This window comes from Diceros bicornis, chromosome 27, assembly GCF_020826845.1.
Source record: "Diceros bicornis minor isolate mBicDic1 chromosome 27, mDicBic1.mat.cur, whole genome shotgun sequence".
Lineage (NCBI taxonomy): Eukaryota > Metazoa > Chordata > Mammalia > Perissodactyla > Rhinocerotidae > Diceros > Diceros bicornis.
This window is the reverse complement of record NC_080766.1, coordinates 43,083,429-43,108,792: the sequence shown is the minus strand read 5'-3', so window position 1 is coordinate 43,108,792 and position 25,364 is coordinate 43,083,429. Positions and strand designations below refer to the sequence as shown.

The 25,364-nt window shown below is 40.9% G+C and overlaps 1 protein-coding gene and 1 non-coding gene across 7 annotated transcripts in view; one reads left to right on the top strand and one right to left on the bottom strand.

Moving 5' to 3' along the window:
• Positions 1-25,364, top strand: part of HSF2BP (heat shock transcription factor 2 binding protein) — a 110,743-nt gene that overhangs the window by 8,383 nt on the left and 76,996 nt on the right. For all 6 annotated transcript variants that reach the window (XM_058523193.1, XM_058523195.1, XM_058523196.1 and 3 more), the window contains 3 exons: positions 7,990-8,093; positions 17,046-17,195; positions 18,995-19,127. In XM_058523193.1, coding sequence (XP_058379176.1) covers positions 7,990-8,093; positions 17,046-17,195; positions 18,995-19,127 — 387 coding nt within the window. The remainder of the gene's footprint in view (positions 1-7,989; positions 8,094-17,045; positions 17,196-18,994; positions 19,128-25,364) is intronic.
• Positions 11,183-11,244, bottom strand: LOC131393050 (U7 small nuclear RNA). Its single transcript, XR_009215839.1, has one exon. It is a non-coding gene; the product is annotated as a U7 small nuclear RNA (small nuclear RNA).

Below are 25,364 nucleotides of genomic sequence, written 5' to 3'. Positions count from 1 at the left end.
ATTAAATCACAAGGTCTAATAATTCTTTGCCTGTCTTAATTGACAAGTGTTCATTTTGGAGAGAGATGATGAAAAAGCCACTCAGCCTGTTTAAATCTTCATTGTCTTATAGAAAACACTTTTCAAATGCATTATGTTGCATTTGAGATGTTAAATGATATAATTTAAAAACAACTTTACACCTCAGTGGCAGTCCATCAGATATTCACTCAAAGTCTCAGAGGAGTTGAAACTGTTTAATTTTACACTTTAACACCAAACATAAATTGCATTCTCATTTCTGACATTTTAAAATCTGAAACGTTAGTTTTAAGCTTTTAAAACTTATTTGCTTAAATATATTAAAATGTTAATACTGTGAACCAGCCTTGTTTGTTCATTGGTTATCAGCAGTGCAGCCATGATAGTGCATACAAACTAGTGCAGCCATGACATACTGGAGAGAGATTTGACCAATTTTCTTTAGCAGTGAAAAAAAAGTTATTTTGTGTAATTTAAAAGCTGTACAGGGGCTGGCCCCGTGGCATACCAGTTAAGTGTGTGCGCTCCGCTGCTGGTGGCCCGGGTTCGGATCCTGAGCACGCACCGATGCACTGCTTGTCAGGCCATGCTGTGGCGGCGTCCCATATAAAGTGGAGGATGATGGGCACAGATGTTAGCCCAGGGCCAGTCTTCCTCAGCAAAAAGAGGAGGATTGGCATGGATGTTAGCTCAGGGCTGATCTTCCTCACAAAAAAAAAACCCAAAAAAAACTGTACAACGTCACCTTGCCTCTGTCAACATAGTCCAGCAGAACTTTCTGTGATGGTGAAGGTGTTGTATAATCCATGTTGTCCATGTCTATTTTAAAAATAGCCCCTAGCCCTATGTGGCCAACTGATCCAGCACCATGTATTGAGAAGACAATCTTCCCCTTCCGTACTACAGTGTTTTTGTCATAAGTGGCTGTATGTGTTGGCTCTGATTCTGAATTCTTTATTAGTTTTATTATTTATTTTTAAATTATTTATTGTTTAGTATTAGTATTTATTAGTTTTTGTATTGATTTTCCACTTGATTGTTGTTTATTCTATCTCCCTGATGAAATTCTCTTGTTGCCTATTTTCTGGAACGTATTAACCACAGTTATTTTAAAGTCTGAGTCTGGTAAATCCAATATCTGGGTCATCTGTTGGTCTGCTTGTATTGTCTATTTTTCCTCTTGGTAGTCCTGGTAATTTTTTATTGATTAGTGGATTTTTTAAATGAAAACTTGCAGAGGCTCTGGATGATGATATTTTTCTCCAGTTTTTTTTTTGTTTGTTTTATGCTGGCTTCTGCCAGTCAGAATAGAGTTAGAGTAGATCACCTTCATCCAGTCAGGGATCGAACTGATTCACAGCCGGTTTCAGTCTTGGTGCCAGCTGGCTTATTTGTGGTTCATTCTTTCTGTTAGAGTTTTGGCCCTTCAAGGGAGTCCAACTGAGAGCTTGGTTTGTTTCCCAGAGTCCTTCCGTCTTGGTGGGCTCTGACCTTCAGTTTTGATCTCTCCAACGCTGTGAGATTGATGATAGCTCTGCTTGGCATCCTGGCCTCTCTCCACTCACTGTGTGCTTGCTTCTGCAGCCTCGTGGTGCTGCTTGCACGTTGCTGAGTGCCTGGAGGGGAGACATGGCTCTGACGTCAGCTTATTTTTCTGTGCTTCCATCTTCACCCGGATCATCACCCACCCTAAGTCTTGGCTATCTGATAGCTCTGTGCTTGATCTTTATTTCCCCGGCTCGATGAGACTGTGGAGCACTCTGCCTAGCTTTGCTCCCTCTTTGCTATGCTGCCTTCGAATATGCAGATGCCTCAGGGAAGAGTGGGTAGAGAGCTGGGCACGCACATCAGTGCACCCCCTTCTCTAGGCCTTGGCCCTCAAGGCGGGGTGGGACTCCATAGCTCAGATACCTTTAAATGAATTTTTGTTGTTAGTTTAAATTCTGCTTTTCTAGTTATTCTTGGTGGGAAGGTTGATCTGCTACATCACCATCATAGTTGGAAATGAAAGTCCTGCCATATATGTTGTTGTGATTTTTTTAAAAAATTATTTTATTGACGTCATAATAGTTTATAATATTGTGGAATTTCAATTGTACATTATTATTTGACAGTTGTGATTTTTAAATTGTTAAAAATATATTGTAATATTATACAGAAAAGACAGGCTATGGAGATGTTCCAAATTAAAGGAGGCTAAAGATACATGACAACTGAGTGCAATACCTGGCCCCAGACTGGATGCTGTACCTTGAAGGAGGAAAATGCTATAAAGGGCAATTTTGGGTCATTTGACAAAATTGGAATGTTAGTGGTAGATTAAAGGTATTAATATTAATTTTTCTGAAATTGACAATTGTATGTAGTGGGTGTCTAAGACATTATCCCTATTCTTGTGAAATATTCACTGAAGTATTTAGGAGTAAAGGGCCATGATATATGTAACTTACCCTCAACTGGCTCAGAATATTGTGTGTGTGTTTGTGTATGGTACATACGATGAGCAAATGTGGTGAAATGTTAACAGTAGGTAAGTCTGGGTAAAGGGTATTCTTTGTATTCTTTTTATTCATTGAGTGTTTTGTAAATTTGAAATTATTTCCAAATAAAAAGTTTAAAAAACATTGTAAAATGGAAATGCTAATTAAATGTTTACAGAACCATAAGCATCCCTGAGGCACTCTTGGGTTCTTAGCAGTGGAGTTTGAAAACCACTGCACTACATAATTTCTAAAGTATTTGTGGGGGGTGTTTTGAGATTAATTTCCCAAGAGTTTGATAGAAGAGAGGGGGACCTCTGTTTCAGCTCAGAGAATGATTATTTCTGGCTCACACAGATATGAACTAGAGAGATAATCATGAAGAGTGGGACAAAAGAGTAAGCACTAAGAAGAGATTATTTAATTTGACCAAAAGTTTATTGTGGCCCAAATGAGATAAGATCAGAGTGTATCATGTCCATGTCCTGGCAGGAAACAAAAGGGGCAGACAAAGAGTATGCTGAAGGGATGATGGCACAGGTGTGGGCAGGGATCAGGGAACGCATGAGGATAGCGGAGCCCTGGGCACTAGCAGAGTGGGGCGCCATGGGCTCCCCGAGGGCTCCTGGACATGCAAGAAGGTGGGTGCTCGACAGGACCGTGGCCTCAACTGGAGGTACTTCTGACTTGAAGCCCGATGGGGATGATGCAGCGGGGAAGTAGATGTCCGAGCTTGTCTCCGCGTGTCCTTGCTTCCTGTGGAGGCTGCCGCTGTCTGTCTCCAACAGGAAGCCATAAGCACAGGAGGCTGGCTGCCGTAGATGTTGACTTCAACCTCTTGGGGGCACAGAGCAGGGTGGAGAGTGGATCTGAAGGGCATGTGGAGACTGTCCAGAGTACGAGGGACTGGGCAAGAAGTGAATAGACTTCCAGGGCTGTGGACAGAGGAGGGGCCGGCAGTGGGTGGAGATGTATGTTGTTTGAGTGTATCGCTCCTGACCACCCGGTCGTTGACATTGTATTTGTATGCCAATAAATGAGAAGCAAAATGCCCTGACTCTTTGGTTTGGGAAATACTTTAACAGAATTCATTTGAGTTCAGCAAGATTGATCTCTTGCTGAGAGATGGTTTTTTGTGATAGTATTTACCTTCAGGTCTTTCAGTGAAGTTAGTCAATAAATCAATCAGTTAGGTATTTATTATATGTCTGATATTTGTCAAACAGTGCTAGGTAGTGTGGGGGTTCCATAAAAAGGATCGGTTCCAGTCCTTTCCTTGATGATTTATAGGAAGACTGAGGAGCTCCAATATGCAGATGACAAAAGTTAGTGATACAAGGTAGTGCCAAGTACATTGGCAGTGCCAGTAGAGGACACATTCCTGTTAGTAACACATTTTCTTCATCTTATCAAAGATTACTCCAATGGCCTTTATGTTAGAAAAAGTGGTTTTGGAAGCAGATTTTTGGCAGTGCAGGAAAAAAAAATGCTATTTCCGTGTTCTGCTTCCAACTCTCCTCCTCCACCCCTTTGGTTTGTTTTAAAAATTTGACAGCTAATTAAAGTGTTGTTTGGCTTGCTTAGATTGGGCACTAGGATTTCAAATGCCTTTAAGCTCTTTAACTGAGGTTTTTTTTTGTTTGTTTTGTTTTATGAATCCTAGAGTATTCTTATTTTTTCACTTTTTCAACTTATGATTTTTGACAGGCTGATTAAGTTAAAATGAGGTCTTCAGTGTGGGCCCTAATCCAGTGTGACTGATGTCCTTGTAAAAGGGGGAGATTTGGACGCAGACAGACACAGAGGGAAGATAATGTGAAGAGACACAGAGAGAAGGCCAAGTGAAGGCAGAGGCAGGTTGGAATTATGCTGCCGCAAACCAGAGAGTGTCTGGGGCTACCGCAAGGTAGAAGAGGCAGGGAAGGATCCTTCCTTCCCAGGTTGCAGAGGGAGCACGGCCCTGCCAACACCTTGACATCGGACTTGTAGCCTCCAGAACTGTGAGAGAATACATTTCTGTTGTTCTAAGCCACCCAGCTTGTGGTACTTGATGGCAGATCTGAGAAACTAATACACCCTCTAAATCTCAGCTCAAAGTAAAGATGGAATCCATCAATAGCTAATTCTAAATTCTTTTCTAAACCTATTAGAGGGGCCAGCCTGGTGACACAAGCGGTTAAGTGCACGCACTCCGCTGCGGCAGCGCGGAGTTTGCCGGTTCAGATCTCAGGCACGCACCAACGCACCGCTTGTTAAGCCACGCTGTGGTGGCGTCCCATATAAAGTAGAGGAAGATGGGCACGGATGTTAGCCCAGGGCCAGTCTTCCTCAGCAAAAAAAGAGGAGGATTGGCATTGGATGTTAGCTCAGGGGTGGTCTTCCTCACAAAGAAAAAATAAATAAAAATAAATAAACCTATTACAGAGTGATAAAGTAAAAGATTATGGCTATTAAAAAGCCTTTATTTTGGATTTAAGACTCTTTCTTTAGATATTTTGATAAAAAAATTTTCATATTAATTTGAAAGAACTGATAATTTATTATATTATAAACATGCCAGATGGTAAAGGTTGGAGAAATTGATCCCTTTTATATAATTTAAATTTCTTTGGTTAATATTTTAGAAACCCAGCTTTTCATTTATAGCTGTCTATATCCTGCCTGCACATAGTTCTCTGTACCCTTCCTGTGAATGAGTTGAGCATTAAGAGATATAGTCATTCTCATGTTATTAAAACTATCAAAAAAGATTGTAAATTTCAGGAGATATCTAGATATTGAAATGCCCGTGATTTAGATTGTTTCTACATATTGATAGTCCCTCTAGGCCACCGTTTCATTCAGTTAACAGTGCAGTGGAGATTTTTCCTTCGTTGTGATGCTCACGATTAGCAGCTGAAATACAGTCCAGGCTGGGTGGCAGCCCCTTCCCTGTTCTAATTCTGAGGCTGGGTAAGATAATGTCTTGACTATGTATAATGTGTCCTTCACTGTCCATGTTCTTTCTGTCCCTGGTTTTTAAAAAAATTACAAAAGTAATATATTCTCATTCTGGAAGAAGGAGACATATAATCAGAGTAGCTGTGTTTTTCTCTGTTCGAGGATTGGCAGAAGGAATGTATAAAGAAGTGATATTCATTTATGTGACAATATGAGGTGCTTACCACGTGCCGTGTACTGTTCTGGGCATTTGGGACGTATCAGAAACAAAACATGAGAATCCTGCGCTCGTGGTGGTTTAGGTGGCAGGCATGCTCTGGGCCAGGTTGAAATGCGAGGTGGGAGTGTTGTGAGACGGCAGCGGCGGCAGTGTTCCCGGCTGGCCACAAGGCGGTGGCCTCCTCCAGCAGAAAGGCACTGCCTCCTCCTGGAGCCTGGAGTGGGTGGGTGTGGCAGCCCTGATGCTGACCTTGACTTCTTCAGGGTAGCCTGTGGTAGAGGGGGGCTTTTTAACCCTTCCCTTTGTGATGTTAACTTAGAGTAAGGTCAGATACAGCTATATAAAGAGAGAGATGATGAAATTACCATAATGGAAGAGTCTTTTGGGTGGTCAAGGTTAATGCCTACATATTTTTACACATAATAAGGCTTGTAAAGATGTAATTTCCTATCTTCTTTGCTGTGTTTGAGTAATATACAGTTTAATAATAGGAGAAAAGTTTAAAAGTTAACTGCAAAGAAAAAATTTTACATCACTGATAATTTCATCTTAGTTCCTTTTTTTGTTTTGTTTCTTTTTGTCTGTGACTATATGCAGTTCATATTTCATGCATAATTATAAATAATGTATTAAATAATATATATGTTTTCATTTAGCATTGTTACAAAAGGCAAGTATGTAGTTTTCAAAGCATAGCATTTGATTACTCTTTGATTCCTTACATGGCCAGGATTAGTGAGACAAAATAATTTCAGTGAAAGTCATGTTGTGGTATAATACATTGTAAAAGAGTGGAAAAGAAAACCTAGGCTTAAAGGAGAAGAAATAGTCCCCTGTTACTTCACCCTAGTTTCTAAGAAACACATTTTAAGAGAACCTTTGCTAGCCAGTGTCATAGTCTCTAACTGAATATTTAGCTTTAAGTTCTAATCTTCCTTCTAGGGCAAAGGGTCTCCAGAAAAATTTGGAGACTCCCTCTATTCCTCCAGAGCTTTTTGGGATGCTCCTGTTGTTCTTGGCAGCCCCCCCGTTTCTTGTTTGGGCTTCCCCTCGCCTTCTCAGACCCGTGGGTTATAAAGCTGCACCCCTTCTCTTTTGTCTTCACTTCATTGGAGGAAGTGTCTGTAAGCCTTTTCTCCTCTAGGGTGGAGTAATGTTCCGTTTTCCAGGCGTCTGCTCCTTGAGGCTCTCTCACCGCAGGCTGCCTTCCACCACCCCCCATTTTTCCTCTCTTTCACATTCCTGTGGCTGGGTTCCCTCATCTGCTGTCACTGGTTGTGTGTTGATTTTGTTTTGTTAGTAATGAGAGACCAGGCTGTTACCCTGAAGCACTCATTCTCAAAGTCTGTTCCCAGACCCGCAGTATCAGCTTCACCTGGAAACTTGTTAGAAATGCAGATTCTCAGGCACACCTCAGGCCTACTGAATCAGAATCCCCGAGGATGGGGCCCAGCAGCCTGTGTTTGAACAAGTCCTCCAGGGGGTTCTGATGTACACTAAAGTTTGAGAATTATTGTCCTTAAGCACTGCTGCTTTAATCAGAGAAATTACACCATTAGCTCTAAGCCACATGTCCCCCCTCAAATGTTGATATATTTTAGCTTACAATTTCTTAGCCCTTGAAATCAAGGCACTTAAAATTTTAAATTGTGTATTTCTTTGCTTTTTGAGTGTCGGTATTTGTGCAGCATATTTTTCATTTAAAGTTGATAATACTTTTGATTTCAGATTTATTAACGAGGAGGTCTTTTGAGATTTTTTTTTTGCCGTTTGAATCATCATATAAACAGATATGGTGGAGAAGAAGTATTCCGTAGTTCCCACCTTTCCCTATGGCCTTTTCTTGTCTCCATCCCTCCTCCATTGACTACTACTGCAGCTGTTCCTATTGAGTCAGTCTGCCAGTTGGTGAGGCTAGCTCCGTGAATCAGCCCCGGCTGGCACCGTCTCCTCGCTGAGCTGCCTTCTGCTTTTTATGGAGCAGATACAAGTCTGTGCCATGAGACAGTTGAGCTTCTCAGCCCTGCCTTCAGTCCTTTAAATAACATACTTTCTTAAAGCCTTCAGTACAAGTCTGGCAGTAAAATGAGGTCTTAAAAACAGAAAACAGAAAACAACAAAAAACGTGCTTTCTGCTATGGTCTGAAAATTGATAAAAACTCAAAAAGCAGGACTTTTAGAATATTGGTTATTCAGGGACTGGTTGTGTGAAGAATCCTATCTAAGAAATCAGTACAGGTTTTCCTAAGAGAAGATTAGGCAACATGGATGCTTAGGAGACATTAGTGATTTGAAATATTGAGTGTTTTTACGTCTCTTTTCTTCTAGAACTGGAAAGGAAACAGCAAGAATTAGAGCAACTGAGAATGGACTGTGAGCACTTCAAAGCCCGCCTGGAGACGGTGCAAGCCGACAGCGTGAGAGAGAAGAAGGTACGGTGCTCATAGACTGCTGCTGTAACGCCAGCCTCGTGGCGGTGTCCACCAAGTGGTGTTAACTCATGGTCTTTCTAGCCCTCAAGCCTCAAGAGATTGTATTTTTAAACGTGCGTGTTCTGAATGGGTTGGAAATAGTTGAACATTTGGATTTTATAACCATTTAATGTGGAGATTATTTACTTGGTGCCTTTTAATAGTCATTTACTGTTAATTTTTATGTTTAAAAGGCCATTCCAAAATATTAAAATTCATAATATAATAAGGATCTTGAAAAAACAATCGTGCGCACAATGAGGTAGATATATTAAACAGAAACATTAGGGGCATTTTTATTTTTGAATAGTAGAACAGAAAGAGTGCGAGCAGTAGCAGCTTGTGTGTGTTGTTGACTGTGTGCTGGCAGGTTGTCAGCAGCTGCCCGTGCAGCTCACGCGCTTCTGCCAGCACAGCTGGGGCAGCAGGTACAGTTAACTTACAGGAATGGTAGGTTCTGGTCCAAGGCCCTGCTGCCTGTGTGCTAAGCTGTGTTTCATACTACCTCCTCATGTGAAGGAATTCCGAATGTTGCTGCAATAGGGGTTTTCCAAAACTGGTGGATATTGTATAGACTTTCCTACTGAGCAAGTAGAAAAGGTTAGGGAAAGAGTTTTAGTCTCAAAACTTGAGTTAGGATGAGCGTCACATACTGAAAGTTGAAATTTTAGCTTTGTCATATTCTCTTTAGATCTTTATAAACTCAGATGGCAGTGTAGTTAATTTTTCTGGGTCTAAACATTTCCTGGTCTGTAAGAAGTTGACCAAGAGGCAAGAAGGAATTTGATAAATGTTAACAATACAGTCCATTGGGTCAATACTTCCTTAAATTGCTTAGACATGCTTGTTAAGGTTAAAGCTTAAATAGGGCAGAATCTTAGATTTCTTGTTTTTGTTTTATTTAATTGATAAGCATAGGAAAAATGCATGTTTTGCTGGGATTTTAGATGTAATGCTTAAAAGTAAGTCATTCTGGTAAAGTGCCAGTGTAGACAATGAAATGGCCGTGGTAAAGTAGTGTCAGATTACCAGTGTGTTATTGCCCTGACACTTGGACTTTTTTGTTAAAATGTGAGAATATTTTATTTTTTTTAAATGTGGGAATATTTTAGATTAAACTGTTTCCCATTTCCAGCTAAGTTTCCTGTTTAATAGTCTTGCCAATTTAACACAGATGGGAGCCCCTGCAAGTTTGCTGTAACAAAGCCCTGTCTCTTCTCGCTGTAGAGAACTGGAAGCTGCCTTTTCGGTAACCTTTTCTGTGGTCTCTTTCCAGGTCTGTACAGATCATGAGGCTGGACTCTGTAAGCTTATTTTAGAGTTGAGGAACCAGGAAAGAATCCAGGGACTAGATCCTAAATTAGAGTCTTGCTAGTAAGTACCTCAGTGTGGGTAAAAGTCATGAGGAAAAGGCAGCAGTTACTGACTCCAGTATGTAAGAAAAGATCAGAAAACAAAGTATGGACTCAAAATCGTAAAGAAGTGTGCTGGATGAGCAGCAGCCCCTACACCCCCTGGAGAATTGCTGCTGGAACAAGGAAAGCTTGGTTCATGACCTCAGTCGAGATGTGTCCTCAGCAATGATTGACTCAGATCAATGGAGGAGGCCCAGTGGGCCTTGATGTGATCTAAGGGGCTGGCCAGGAGAGGCCGGCAATAGCAACCTTTGAACTCGAGAGAAGAAAGAGCCCAGCTTTTGTGGTGTAGGTGAAACTGTTGGAGGGATCTGAATTACTTTTTGAAGGGCTATGCTGTTACTGTAAGGTTACATGAGGCTTTCCACAACGTATCTGCTGGCTGAGCTTTTGTAGTGCCTGCCCTGGCATTCCCATGTCACAGATAATGTGCGGAGTTCCCCTGTCTTCTCTTTGAGGAGCAAGCATTTCAGTTGCTTACCTGTGGTTTCATCCTCTCTCTGTGTTGTTTTCTTTCTTTCTTTGTTTTTTTTTTGGTGAGGAAGATTGGCCCTGAGCTAACATCTGTGCCCATCTTCCTCTATTTTGTATGTAGGATGCTGCCACAGCATGGCTTGATGAGTGGTGTGTAGTCCACACCCAAGATCCGAACGGGCAAATCCCAGGCCACCAAAGTGGAGCACGCAAATTTTATCACTATGCCACTCTGCCGGCCCCTGTGTTGTTTTTTTAATGCATGCCACTTTCATTATCAGTAAACTAACTTACATATGGACTGCCAGTTTTTTTGTTATCTATATTTGTAATTTGTCAGGAAAGAGTTACTACTTTTGTGATAATAAAAGGGAAGTTTTTGCAAAATGTATATTATTTCAGAAACTTTTTAAAGAGAAATTAACTGATAGTATAGTTCAGTTAAAATCAGAAATGAACTACAGAAAGATTTTGAAGAAATCTTGTTTTATGCTTGATAACTCTGTTATGTATGAGTATTCACTTTAAATAAGTAAATATATCAAAGTTTGATTATTGTTTCTTTTTTAAAAGCGGCTTTATTGAGATATGTTTTGTATATCACAAAATTCATGTGTTGTAAGAGTATAGTTTGATAGTTTTTAGTGAACTTATGCACTTGTACAACTATCGCCCCAATCCGGTTGGTTTTTTGGTTAAATTTTTTTTTAAATAATTATAGATTCAGAGGAAGTTGCAGAAAGTCCAGGGAAGTCCCCTATACCCTTTACCCTGTTTCCCCCAGGGGTAGCATCCTGTGTAACTATAGTACCAGGTAAGAGGCAGGGAATTGACATTGGTCCAATCCACAGAGCACACTCAGGTTTCACCAGTTTCACCTATATTCATCTGTGTGTGTGTGCATAGGTCTGTGCAAGTTTGTCACGTGTGTGGATTCACGTAACCACCACCACCACCACACTCCAGATACAGAACTGTCCCTTGCTGCAGAGGTCTCCTTATGCTACCCCATTACAGCCATACCCACCCTGTCTCTCTGCCTTTGCCTGCCTCCTGGCAACCACTAACGTATTGCCACACACTAATCTCTGTGATTTTGTTATTTCAAGAATGTCATAAAAATGGAATAATTCAATATATAACCTTTTTTGTGTTCTGTTGGGGGGTCTTCTGGTGAGGACCCGAAAACCTGCTAGACAAATTCTAAAAGAGGTGTAGAGCTTAGTATATAACCTTTTGATATTGGCTTTTTCACTCAGATCCATCCAAGTCGTTGCACCTGTCAATAGTTTGTTCCTTTGTATTCCTGTGTAGTATTCCACTGTGTGGAACTATCACAGTTTGTTTAACTGTTCCCCTGTTGAGGGACATTTGGGTTGTTTTCAGTTCTCTGCTGTTATGAAGAAAGGTCTTATGAACATCCGTGTATAGGTTTTTGTGGGAATGTATGTTTTCATTTCTCTGGGATAAATGCCTAAGAGTGCAGTTAACTGGGTCAGGTGGTAAGTGCATGTTTAGTTTTGTGAGAAATTGCCAGGTTATTTTCCAGAGTGGCTGCACCATTTTACATTCCCACCAGCAGTATGTGAGTGATTTACTTCTTCCACATCCTAACTAGCATTTGGTGTTACTACTATTTTTTATTTTAGCCATTTTGATAGATGTGTTGTGGTTTTAGTTTGCATTTCCCTAATGGCTAATGGTGTTGAACATCTTTGCATGTTCTTGTTTTCTGTCTGTATATCCTCTTCTGTAAAATATCTGTTTGTGTCTTTTGCCCATTTTCTAATTGGATTCTTTCTTTTTTTTTACTGTTGAATTTAAAGAGTTCTAGATATATTCTAGATAAAAGTCCTTTATTGGATATGTGGTTTACACATATTTTCTTCCAGCCTGTAGTTTGTCTTTTCATCTTTTTCACAGAGCAAAAGTTTTAAATTGGGATGAAGTCTAATTTGTTGATATTTCCTTTCATGGATCATACTTTCAGTGTTATCTCTAAGAACTTTTCCCCTAGCCCTAGGTCCCAAAGATTTTCTCCTGTTTTTTGTTTTTTCTAACAGTTTTTATATTTTATATTTAAGTTCATGATCCATTTTGAGTTAATTTTTGTATAAAGTGTGAACTTAGATTGAAGTTGATTTTTTCTTTTTTTGCCTATGGTTGTCCAGTTGCTCCAGCGCCATCGGTTGAAAAGACTGTCTTTCCTCCACTGGATTGCTGTTGCATCGTGGTCAATAATCAGTTGGGTGCATTTGCCTAGGTCTGTTCTGGGTTCTCCACTCTAGTGCATTGATCCTTCTTCCACCAGCACTTCACTGTCCTGATTACTGTGGCTGTGCAGTAAGCCTTGACGTTGAATAAAGAGATTCTTCCCGTTTAATTCTTCCTTTTCAAAATTGTCTGAGCACATCCTTTACTTTTCTGTATAAATTTTTTAATAAGGTCATCTATGTCTACTGGGATTTTTGCTGGGATTTGTATGGGAATTGTGTTATATCTGCAGATCAATTTGGGGAGCATTGATTTCTTTCCTATGTTGAGTCTTTCAATCCATAAATAAAGTATGTCTTTTCATTTATTTAGGTTGTCTTTAATTTCTTTCATCAGCAGTTGGTAATTTTCAGCATACGGATCCTAGATATGTTTTGTTAGATTTTACCCAAGTATTTTGTTTTCTTTGGAGCAGTTGTAAATGGTGTTGTATTTTTAATTTTGGTTTTCACTTTTTTGTTGTTAATATTTAGAAGTGCAATTGCTTTTTGTGTGTTGATCTTATATCTTGTGACCTGGCTGAACTCACTTATGAGTTCTAGGAATTTTTTGTAGATTCTTTGAGATTTTTTTATGTAGACAATCATGTCATCTGCAAACAGGGACAGTTCTGTTTCTTCCTTTTGCTCTGTGTACCTTTTCTTTCTTTCCCTTGCCTTATTGCGCTGTCTGGAACATCCAGCACTATGGAGGAATAAGAGTGATGAGAGTGGACATTATTACCTCGTTCCGGATCTTGAGGGAAAGCCATCAGTCTTTCACCATTCAGCATGATTTTTAAAAAAATAGACTTTGTTTTTTAGAGAAGTTTTTATTTATTTATTTATTTTCCCCCAAAGCACGAGTAGATAGTTGTATGTCATAGTTGCACATCCTTCTAGTTGCTGTGTGTGGGACGCGGCCTCAGCATGGCCGGAGAAGCGGTGTGTTGGTGCGAGCCCGGGATCTGAACCCTGGCCGCCAGCAGCAGAGCGCACGCACTTAACCACTAAGCCACGGGACCAGCCCTAGAGAAGTTTTAGGTTCACAGAAAAATCGAGTGGAAAGTACAGTGATTTCCCATATACTCCTTGCTCCCACTCGTGCGTAGCCTCCCTTATTATAAACGTAAATGTGATTTTAGCTGTAGGTTTTTGTAGATGTTTTTTATCGAGTTGAGGAAGTTCCCCCTTTTCTTAGTTTGCTGAGAATGTTTATTGTGGGTAAGTGCTGGATTTTGTCCAGTTTTTAGAACATTTCCATTACATGTCAGCTTATAGTTAGTCCTTACTCTCCTGCCCAGCCTAGGCAACCGTTGATCTTCTTTCTGTCTCTATAGTTTTGCCTTTTCTGAATATTTTGTAGAAACAGAATTATACAATGTGTAGTCTTTTGTGCCTGGTGTAATGCTTTGGAAGTTCATTCATGTTAGCATACATCAATTGTTTGTTCTTTTCTATTGCTGAGTAATATTCCATTGGATGGATATACCACTTTATCCATTCACCAGTTGATGGACTTTTAGGTTATTTCCAGTTTGTGACTATTAAGAATAATGCTGCTGTGAACATTCATGTACAAGTCTTTGTGTGGACATATATTTTAATTTTTCTTGGTGAGATACCTAGGAGTGAAATTGCTGGGTCTTGTGAGGATATGGTTAACTTTCTGAGAAACTGCCAAACTGTTTACCAAAGTGAATGTACCATTCTGCATTCCACTCAGCAATGTGTGCAGGTCCTACTTTTCCCATATTCTTATGAACACTTGGTATTGTTGGTTCTTTGGATTATAGCCATTTTAGTGGGTGTGTAATGGTATCTCATTGGGGTTTTAATTTGCATTTTACTTATGACTATGTTGAACATCTTTTCATGTGCTTATTATTCATTTGTGTATTTTTTTTGTTAAATTCTGAATTCATATCTTTTGCTTATTTTATTTTATTCTTTTGCTGAGGAAGATTAGCCCTGAGCTAACATCCGTGCCATGCTTCCTCCACTTTATATGTGGGTAGCTACCACAGCGTGGCTGGCAGTGGTGGAGGTCCGTTCCCGGGATCTGAACCCGTGAACCTGGGTTGCCGAAGCAGAGCGCTCCGAACTCAACCACTGCGCCACAGGGCTGGCCTCTTTTGCTTATTTTTAATTGAATTTTTGTTTCATTTTTGAGTTGTAAGAGTTCTTCATATATTCTGCATACAAGTCCTTTTTTAGATATTTGACTTAGAAATATTTTCTTTTAGTCCATGACTTGTCCTTTCACTTCCTTAATGGTGTCTTTTGAAGAGTAAAAGTTTTAAATTTTGATTAAGTTTAATTATTTTTTCAATAGTTCATCATTTTGTTGTGATATCTAAGAAATATTTGCCTAACCCAAGGTCACAGAGGTTTTCTTCTAGAAATATTACATTTAGGCCTGTGATTCATTTTTAGTTAATTTTTTTGGCATATGATTATCTAGTTGTTTCAGCATCATTTGTTGAAAAGACTGTACTTTTTCCATTGAATTGCCTTGGCACCTTTGTTAAAAGCGATTGCCATAAATATCAGTATTTCACTGATCTATATGTATATCCTTATGCCAGATACTACACTGGCTTGATTTCTTAGCTTTATAGTAAGTTTTTGTTTTTTGTTTTTGAAATTAGGTAATGTCAGTCCTCTCACATTGTTTTTCTTTCTCAAACTTTTTTTTGCATTTCCATATGAATTTTAGAATCAGATGATCAATTTGTACAGAAAAGCCTGCTGAAGTTTTGGTAGGGATTGCATTCAATCTCTTGATCACTTTGGGGAGAATTACCATCTTACCAAAATTGAGTCTTCCAATCTGTGAACATAGTATATCTTTCCATTTGTTTAGATCTTCTTTACTTTTTCTCAGTACTGCTTTGTAGTTTTTACTGTACTGGTCTTGAACTCCTTTTCTTAAATTTCTTCCTAAGTATTTTCTTATTTTGATGTTATTGTGAATGGAATTATTTTCTTTGAGTTTCTGTTGGTATTATTATACTGTCTGTGCAGCCCTGTGTCGGAGCATATCTGCTTACAACCACCCTACGTGACCATAGTGAAGACAGCCCTGTCTGGTCGTTCTCAGCAGTTCTTGTGTGATCTTGCAGAAGAACCACCATAACCAGACTAATTGGAATGCAGACGGCTGCAATTGTGAGAAACGCTAGAATTCTGAAAGGAAATGTTGTGATACAGCTTTTGCATATGTCACCCCCACTTGAGTGGTTCAGCTACAGACAGCTGAAGAACGAATCTAGGAATCCAGACTGCTGTTATGATGAAGTCAGGTATTAAAAACACAGGGTTTATAAATCACATAAAGCAGTGTTAGCTTGTGTCATAGGCTCACTGACCATTTTTCTCCTAAAGTAAGTGTGAATATATGTATGAATGTATGTGTATGAAGCTTTGTATCGCAAATGCATCGTCCCCAGGTAGACATAAATGGCCACCCTGGGCCAAGTTATGAAGTCAACGAAGTTTGATTTGTGGCCCACTGCTCCCTTTCCTCCCCTCGGCGAACAGCCCCTCTATTCCAATTGTCCTGCACTCACCTCGCTAAAAGAAAAACCTGAAACGTCTAATATACTTAACTTTGTGGGCTCTTGAGTGAACTATACTTTGGTATAAATGAACCCAACTCAGTTTTTATATTTTTGAGTTTTATTAAGTAAGGAAATGCTCTCATCTTTTAAGGGAATTTCGGGTAATAAAGAATAGTGAAACTGGTGGTGGTGGTTGTGGGGGGCAGAAGCTCAACATCACCCAAGACCCACCTGAAGGTGAACCTTTAGGAGTGCTTGTGGTCAGAGGGGACATTGGGAGGACAGTTCACTCGTTAAGAGCCCTGGCTGAGACTTGCCCCCTACGTTTCGTCAGAAGCCCGCTGGTGGGCAGAGAGTGAGAAATCTTTCCTGGCCTCCCTCTGCTTGTTACACTGGTGCTTAGCTTGCTGTGCCAGGGCACGCCTGGGAGGCCCTTCCTTCACACTCCTCTCCTGCCTCTGCTTACATCTTTCCTGCCTGGTCTTAGCTGTGTCATATGGCATTTTTACAATGGAGTGAGCCGTTGGAGGCAGCGGCTCCTTTATTAGAAATGTTGCTCTATGTGTGGACAGCTGTTAGGTTGCTACTCTGTTCAGGTGTCCCAGTCGGTGCTGGTCCTGGGTGTAGTCACTTCACACCTGAGATGCCTCATGTTTTCATTTTACTTAAAGATGACGAATTCAGGCCTTTGGTGGCATTTATAAACTCTAATGCAGTAGTAGGGTCTTTCCTAATAGTGTTATTTTTACCCATGAAGTTTTTTTAAAAATATGGATTATGGCTCTGTAGCGACTAGTTTTCATTTGCCAACTACTGTCTATAATTCTGCGTGCATTTCTTTAAAAATAGCTTTGAGGGGGCCTGCCCGGTGGCATAGCAGTTAAGTTGGCGTACTCTGCTTCGGTGGCCTGGGGTTCGAAGGTTTGCATCCCGGACGCAGACCAGTGCATCACTTGTCAAACCATGCTGTGGTGGCATCCCATATAAAAGTAGAGGAAGATGGACATGGATGTTAGCCCAGGGCCAATCTTCCTCAGCAAAAAGAGGAAGGTTGGCATCAGATGTTAGCTCAGGGCTGATCTTCCACACACACACACACACACACACACACACACACACGCAAAATAGCTTTGAAAGAGGAAACACAATAGAGATATTTCAAGGTCGAATGCTATTCGTTTTTCTGATTTTAGTTTGTTTTGATTGCAGGAGAAACTGACTCTTCGACAGCAGCTGAATGAAGCGAAGCAGCAGCTCCTGCAGCAGGCAGAGTATTGTACAGAGATGGGAGCGGCAGCCTGTACCCTGTTATGGGGTGTCTCCAGTAGCGAGGAGGTCGTCAAAGCCATTCTGGGAGGGGTGAGCGTGACCAGCGGGCTGTCTGGATATTGTTGATTACTGCTTATGCAACTGAGAGAATCCAGCGTGGCTATTAGGGCACTTACAGACTAAATCCATTTGTTTTGTTCGTTCATCCAGTGGTTTTGGAATACCAACTGGGTAGATATTGTAACCTGGTACTCTGGGAGTATGTGAAGTGAATGAAATAAGATCCCTTCTCTCCCTGCATCTGTATGGTATTTGTGGACATGGTATCACTTCAGTATTATTACTTGACATTTATATATGTTTAACAAAATTTAAAGTGCTTTTACATGTGTTATTCCATGGGTAATGTAATATTTAATTTATTGAATGTTATATGTTATTTAATATATGTGTACATTAATAGTGCACGCACATACACACACCAAGGAACTGCGCAGAGGAAGAGAGATCTGAAATGGGCCTTGATTAACTTCGATAGGTAGCAGTGGCAGCAAATGAGGAAGGTGTCTCCAGTGGAGGGAAACAGCATAATCAAAGGCAGAGAGCGAGAAGTCTGAGGTTGGTTTTAGGGACAGTGTGTAGGTCAGTTGACACAGTGTGAAGAGTTAGGTGGGAAAGTCGGGGAAATAAGGCGTAAAAGGTAGGGTGGAATGTGATTTTGTACGACCTTAAATGCCAGGTTGATGATGGGTTCCTGAAGGATTTTTAAGTAAAAGAGTGCTAGGATAAGAGAAGAATTTTGGGGAGATTAACCTGACAGTGAGGATAGATAGAAGGTGGGTTTGTGGATATGGAGACTAGACAGGAAGAGTCATTGGAAGGCCATCCCAGTGGCTCAGGCTGGAGTGAGCTCGGCACACCCTGCTATAGTAGGGGGATGGGAAGGGAGGAGAGCCGTGGTGGTTGGGGCAGGTGTCGTGATGTTGGACTTGACAGCTGAGAGGATGAGAGGAACCAAGGAGGATGATGGTTTGACTCTGGGAGAACGCCGTGGTGGTGAATGGGAATCAAGGTTGAGAGGGGGATGTTCAGCAGAAGGCCAGTAATAAATTACTCATCACTTATAGAAATAAAAATTGTGTGACTTTAGGTGGAGAGACTAAATGTATTTTAAAATTTATTGAGCTTATTGAGGTATAATTTACATACCAGAAAATTCACCTGTTTGTAAGTGTATAATTTAGTGGTTTTTAGCTAATTTTCAGAGTCTATAATTATCACCACAATCTAGTCTTAGAACATTTATATCATCCGCATGAAGTTCCCTTGTGCCATTTGTAAATGCATTGTTTTTTAAATTATTCCCTAGAACCCTAGCACCCCTGAGGAAGTGCTTCGAAGGTTCTGCAAACTTGGAAATACTTTTTGCCACGTAATGAAGATTTAAACTGCCAGACGATGCTGTTCACTGTCTTTATCTCTTTTCCATGTTGAGATTTCAGTTAAGATTTTATTTGAAAAGCAGTTCTGCCCAAGGTTTGAAAACCTCTGGTTTCATGCCTAGAACAAACAGAGAACATATTTTTCTAGTGTATTTCTAGTATATTTTTGGGTGAATTCATCCCAATACTTCCATCAGTGTGTAAATTTGAGCTGTTTCCCATATATATTTTTTTATTTTACTCTTTCCATCAGTCTTCAGGGTAATTTTTATACATGCCCCAAACTTCTTTTTTCTGAACTTCTTAATGGGAACTTTTAATGATGGAACAGAGTTTTAGATATTGCTTCTGTGATTAAAATCAGTCTTTCTTCTGTGTCCTGCACTTTTAAAATGTTTTCATACTATTATCTATGAAAGGGTGTGATTTTCATTTTCAAACTTTCAGGATAAAGCTTTGAAGTTTTTCAACATCACTGGTCAAACAATGGAGAGTTTTGTGAAGTCACTGGATGGGGATGTCAAGGAGCTGGATTCTAATGAAAATCAGTTTGTTTTTGCTTTGGCTGGAATCGTAACGAGTAAGTAATTCTTTTCAAACGTAGTGACTGTTGGAAGTGTGTTCTGGAGCAGTGATTACAGTCGAGGTGTGTGTGCATAAATCTGTCAGGAACTTTTTCAAATGTCATGTGGTTCTTACTCTGGAGCATCTGATTCAGTAGATCTGGGATAGGTACCAGGTGTGTGTGTTGGGGAACACCACCCCAGGTGATTCTGATAACTATCGGTGAGTAAGAACGATGGATCTTAGGAAACAGGATGAGTTGCGTGTTCTCTTCATTCTGTACGTCAGCAGAAGTCAAAACAAAACTGTAGGTTTAGCTACTTGTTTGGAGTCGTCATCATTTTACTAATGTCTAGCTGAAGTAAAAGCCTGAAGCTGAGCTTAAGCTAAGCCCTTGCTGTTGTTTTAGTACAACGGTTAAAGAATTCCAGAAACCTAAATTGTCTCTTCAGTAAGTTTCTCCCAAAGATTATCGATATAGTTATGATAGAATTCTATGGCAAAACTACTGTAGAAGATAAAGCCAAATGATTAAATAATAACTAGTATCTTAGTGTAGTAGGAGGTGGTCTGTGCTAGTGAGTGTTAAGGCCGTTTGTTCTGAAGTCAGTGAAATAGTTCAGTATATTGCTGTGACTCTTATTTTGTTATGTTGCTTTTTCATCTCTGCTGTATCCATGCTACTTTTAGGGTAATTCTCTGCTATTAAAGAGAGAGGAAATTTTATTTTTCCTCATTGTGTTATCCTTCATCTACTGAAATCCTAATGAAATAGATCCTGTGTAGACAATTTCTTCATAATCCCTTAAAAATTGGTGATACTTCTTCTGGGGTAGATGTTGAGATTCAGATGGTCTCTAGGGAAATCTTGATGTAGCCCAGCACTTTAATCGACCATGGGACAGCGTTATATACTTCCATCATAGCACCTTCAGTGGGAGGAGGCTTGCATTGCTCTACCTTTTAAAAGTGTTTTAAGGTCTTCTTTTAACAGAAGGCATTTGCAGATTTGATGATTAGATTTTCTGCTATTTGGAAATGACCCCAAAGGTCTATGACGTATGTGATTTGTCATTCTGCGGAGTTGTGAATTTGAACTGCTTGAATTGCCGGCTGGTGTGCAGCGGTGAGGCAGTTGGCCAACGGGTGAACCAGCCTGTTGCCCAGCATACACGCTCAACTTGGCTTTGTTTTTCCCTGTTTGGAGTGGCTCACGTAGGAACTCTGACGAAGAGTGGGAAAGTGGGCACTTAGGTTTTTACTTATACGTTGATGAATTTTACTGGGAAGATTACATGCTATGGCGGTGTTTTATTCAAGTGCTGTTTTGCAGAGGTCTTGGGGTCTTATGCATCTCAAATACCACGACACTATACTCTGAGGAGTAGGCAGTATAGCAGAGACCTTGGGTTAGCTGTTAAATAGATCTTCTGCCTTCTTCTTTTTTTTTTTTTTTGTGAGGAAGATCAACCCTGAGCTAACATCCATGCCAATCCTCCTCCTTTTGAAGAGGAAGACCAGCCCTGATCCAACATCCACCGCCAGTCCTTCCCCCATTTTCTCCCCAAAGCCCCAGCAGATAGCTGCACGTCATAGCTGCACATCCCACCAGCTGCTGCATGTGGGACGTGGCCTCAGCATGGCCGGAGAAGCGGCGCATCGGTGCGCGCCTGGGATCCGAACCCGGGCCGCCAGTAGCGGTGCGCGCGCACTCAACCGCCAAGCCACGGGGCTGGCCCTCTTCTGCCTTCTAAAGCAAGGATTCTTATTTTAAATTTACGTACAGTAAACTCATCCATTACAGTTTTTTCTCCTCACCTTTTTACAGTTCTGCAAGTTTTGACAAATCTATGTAGTCATGTAACCACTAGGATTAGGAACAGTTCCATTACCTCCCCCATCTCCCCCACATCTTCCCCACCCCTTTCTTTTGTAGTCAACCCCTCAGCCCATCGTCAGCCCCAGGCAACTGCTGATCTGGCCCTTTGTTAAAACTTTTAGCTGAATTTTTCTTGCTGGTGTATATGGCATCCAGCGTCTGCTCCAGGTAAGCAAGTGCTTGCCTCACATCTCTCCTTGGAACACCTGCCTTTTCTTATTTTTTGTAATAGTTGGTTGATCCCTGGCCTCAGCTTTGTGGTGTGTTCAAGATAAGCTGTGATTTTGTGAATTATCTCCCCCACCTTTTAAAGAATGGAGGGTGTAGCTCTTTCCAGTTTACTGTATCCTAAGCAAAAACTGGAAGTCAAGGATTTGTTTAAACGTTGAAATTGTTAAATTTCTTCTTCACCCATACTCACTGTTCTTAACAATAGGTTAGTATAGTGCAGAGGGTCTGGATTTTTTAGGCTCAGCTAGTCCATTCCCCAGGATGTAAATTCTCTGGACTTCATTTTCCTTACCTGCAAAGTGGAATAGTAATACCTACTCTAATTACCTTACACATTGTTGTGAATATTCTCCTGAACTGTGGTAGGTGATAGCACATTGTAATCCAAGGTGCTGTTCAACATGGGGGATATGATTGTTTTCAATGACTTTCATGAGAGGACAAATCTAGAACGTAGAGAAGGGGACAGATTGTATCACAGTCCTGTGAAGATTAACCTGCTTAGCTTGCAAGTGGAGAACTTAGTTTTCTAACCACTGTTTCTGCTTTTTGATTATTTGAAAGTCATAATTGTACTCCTTGCCTCTTAATTCTGAGTTTATTCATTCAAACAATATTAGATAATGATTACAGAATCAAAATTACTTTTTGATTATTGATCATTTATGGGCAGGACTGGATCAGCTTATCTTTCATGGATGTAATAGAGCCACAGAGTTGATGGCAAAGCACCCTTGTGTTGGTGACTGTCACTTCTCCTGCCCCCTAATTCTTCTGCTTCCCGTTCCCCTCTTCCACACACTACCACTAACACAGGGAAGCAGTGTGGTGTGTGGGAAAGAAGATGGGGTGGGAATCGAGGCCCAGTGTCCAGCTCTGCTTCTGCCACTGACCATCCCTGTGTTCTTGTGTCTGTGACCCTCAGTTTCATCTTCTGAGAAAAGAGTCTTAGACCCCAGATGATGATTAAGGTCTGCCTTGGCCCTAAACTTGTGTGGCTCTGCATGTGGAAGAATAAGGTGCGAGTTCTGTACCTTGACCTATAGGTGGTCTTGTGTCCAGGTCTACAGTGAAGAGTCAGTGGACAGGCATTTGGGTGGTTTCCACGTTTTGGCTATTACCGATAATGCTGCTATAAACATGTGTGTACAAGTTTCTGTGTGAACGTCTGTGTTTGGTTCTCTTGGGCATATAGCTAGGAGTGGAATGGCTGGGTCATGTGGTGTTTAACTTTTTGAGGAACTGCCAGGCTGTTTTCCACAGCGGCTGCACCACTTTACCTTCTGGTGGCTACTTTTTCCTGTGTCTTCAGAGCAGTCCCTCTTTCTGTATGTGTGTGTGTGTGTGTGTGTGTGTGTGTATGTGTGTCTTTGTTGTTGTTGGAGGTGGTTGGTTCTTTGAGCTCTAGGAGAGGTCATTAGAGACTGTCTAGATCCTCATCACTGTCATTGCACCTCCTCAAAGGCAAGGTTGGCTTGTAGAGAGCTGATTTTCAGTTTTAGCACACAGCAAGATTTATGATAATCTGGGATATTACAGGTAATTGTTGAGAGATATTTTGAGATCACTGAAGGCTTCTTTGGTTTCTTTGTTCCATGGGCATGTTTGATTTAGTCCAGTCTTATGAAAGTCTTGCTAATTCAGAAAAATTTGGTATTTATTATCTACAGTATCCACTTAATCACAGAAATTCTTTTAATTGTGTTTCAGTGGTTGGTCTTGGATAATTTTGGATACTTTGTAATCTTTCCGTAGATAATGCGCTTCCTTCACTTGACAGAGTATGGCCTAGATGATGAACTGTTGTTCTGTGGAATTGGAATGTTTCCTTAGAAGCTCATGTCCATTTTTAGCTAGCTCAGTGAGGAGAAAACATAGCCTTAGAGTTTTCCAGATTAATGGAACATAAGAGGAAGTTGTGTACCTATTGGGTCAGAGGGACCCCACAAGGGCTCCATGTATCCTTAAGATCTGGGATTAAGACCTGAGAGAAGTGGGATGGAACTTCAGTGAATCCCAGACATAACTTTCTGGGTGAATTGTTGATTTTACTAGGTGAAGGCAAGTAAATTGACCAGCTTTATAGAATGGGCCACTAAAGAAACCTGAGCATTAATCTGTTCCTACAAAGAATTTGGTTTCAGGTGGGACAAAGAGAGGATGGTATTTGGGTTAGGCACTACAGCAAAACGGGTATAATTATTTTGTTATTTTTCACAGATCTTGGACAAATCCATATCCTCTACCATTAGGCTTTTTTAAAACAGGTAACATTAGGTGATTGCAGGGACTGGTACGAGGAATTACTAGTCCCTTCTCTATTTGGCTAGTTGCAGTTGGCCCACGGCCTCTTGTGGCTTCGCCTCTAGGGGTATTGAGGAGGTTTAGGTGAAGACGTGGATGCATCATCTGGACTCTTGGCTTGTGCTCCAGTTGTTGGGCTCTGTCCATGGAATCTTTCCCCACAGGGATTCTGGGACCATAGTTAGTTCTTTGGTTTTTTCTTGAATCATACATAGTGTGGGCAAACTAATGTTAAGATTGGCTACAATGTGTGTAGTGGAGAATTTTCTGGGACTTCTAAATTTATTTATTTATTTATTTAGTGTGTTTGTGTGTGTGTGAGGAGGGTCAGCCCTGAGCTAACATCCACGCCAATCCTCCTCTTTTTTGCTGAGGAAGACAGGCCCTGAGCTAACATCTGTGCCCATCTTCCTCCACTTTATATGGGACCCCACCACAGCATGGCCTGACAAGCAGTGTGTCATTGTGCACCCAGGATCCGAACCCTCGGCTGCCAGCAGCGGAATGCGCGCACTTAACCACTACGCCATGGGGCCGGCCCCCTGGGACTTCTAAAAATCATCCTTCTGTAGTACGTTTTATTTTTCAGTTCTGTTTGCAAAATAAATCTCTCTCCATTAAACTTTGCAGGGGTTGTGTCCAGAGAAGGAAGGAGTGTCTTTCTGATAACGGTGCCAGAGTAACCATTACAAGTTGGGAGAAACGAAAGATGCTGGGGGTCTTCCTTTCCTGAGAGTGCAATAAAGTGTTAAGGGAGAAATTCTGAACAAATTGAAAGAACAGGAACTATGCTTGTAGGTGAGCCATAGGAAAGATGGGGACTTCCGCTTGGAGCTGTTTTTTCATGGTGGATCAACAGGTGATTGCATTTTGCTGGAGGTAAAACTATGTCACCATATGCCTTGCCGTTGATTTTTCTATGACTAGGCTTCCTAACAGTGGGGTGTGCTCACTCCACAGTGGAAACTTATCTAATCTGGCAAAGGCAGGTTTTGCAGGTGAAGGCGTGAGCAGATTGTAAGAGAGATGGGCCATCTCCCAGGAGTTACTTTCACACTGTTGACTAGCAGCAGCAAACAGAGGACAGTAGGCTTGTCTCTCTCAGCTAGCCCTCTGGTTACAGGGTGCTTTTCTGTAATCTGACTTCTTGCCACAGAAACCGGATTGCCCAAAGTAGGAGAGAAACTGAATTCTAGGAGCCACTGCCCAGTGGGACTGGGCATTCCCTTCAACTCTGAGGGGGTTTCCATGAGTACAGAGGCAGAGTTCCCAGACTGAGATTATCCATGCCCCTTGGCCCTCTCCCCCACCTGTGACCACTGAATAATTGACTTGATAAGAAACTACAACAGCAAATGCGAACAAACAAAGACTAAACAATAACACAGGGCCACAGTATTAATATCAGAGGAAACTTGCTTATGTTCCTTTCAAAAATTATGGTGCGTGCTTGTACTGCAGATAAGAGGTTTATAGAAAACAAGTCCAGGATGAGCAGTAGAGACTAAGTAACCCATTGAAGGTGAAAATTGTATCCCAATTGTTATTATTAATTTACTCTTTAACAGCTTTATTGCAATATAATAATATGCCATACACTTTGCCAATTTAAAGTATATAATTCAGTGGCTTTAGTATATTCATATAACTGTGCATCCACCTCCACAATCAGTTTTAAAACATTTTCATCACCCCATATGGGTTTCTTTTGAATCCTGCCGTTCCCCCCAGCTCTAGGCAACCACTGATCTACTTTCTATGTCTCTAGATTTACCTATTCTGGCATTTCATATAATATAATATGTGGTCCTTTGTGACTGGCTCCTTTCACTTAGCATG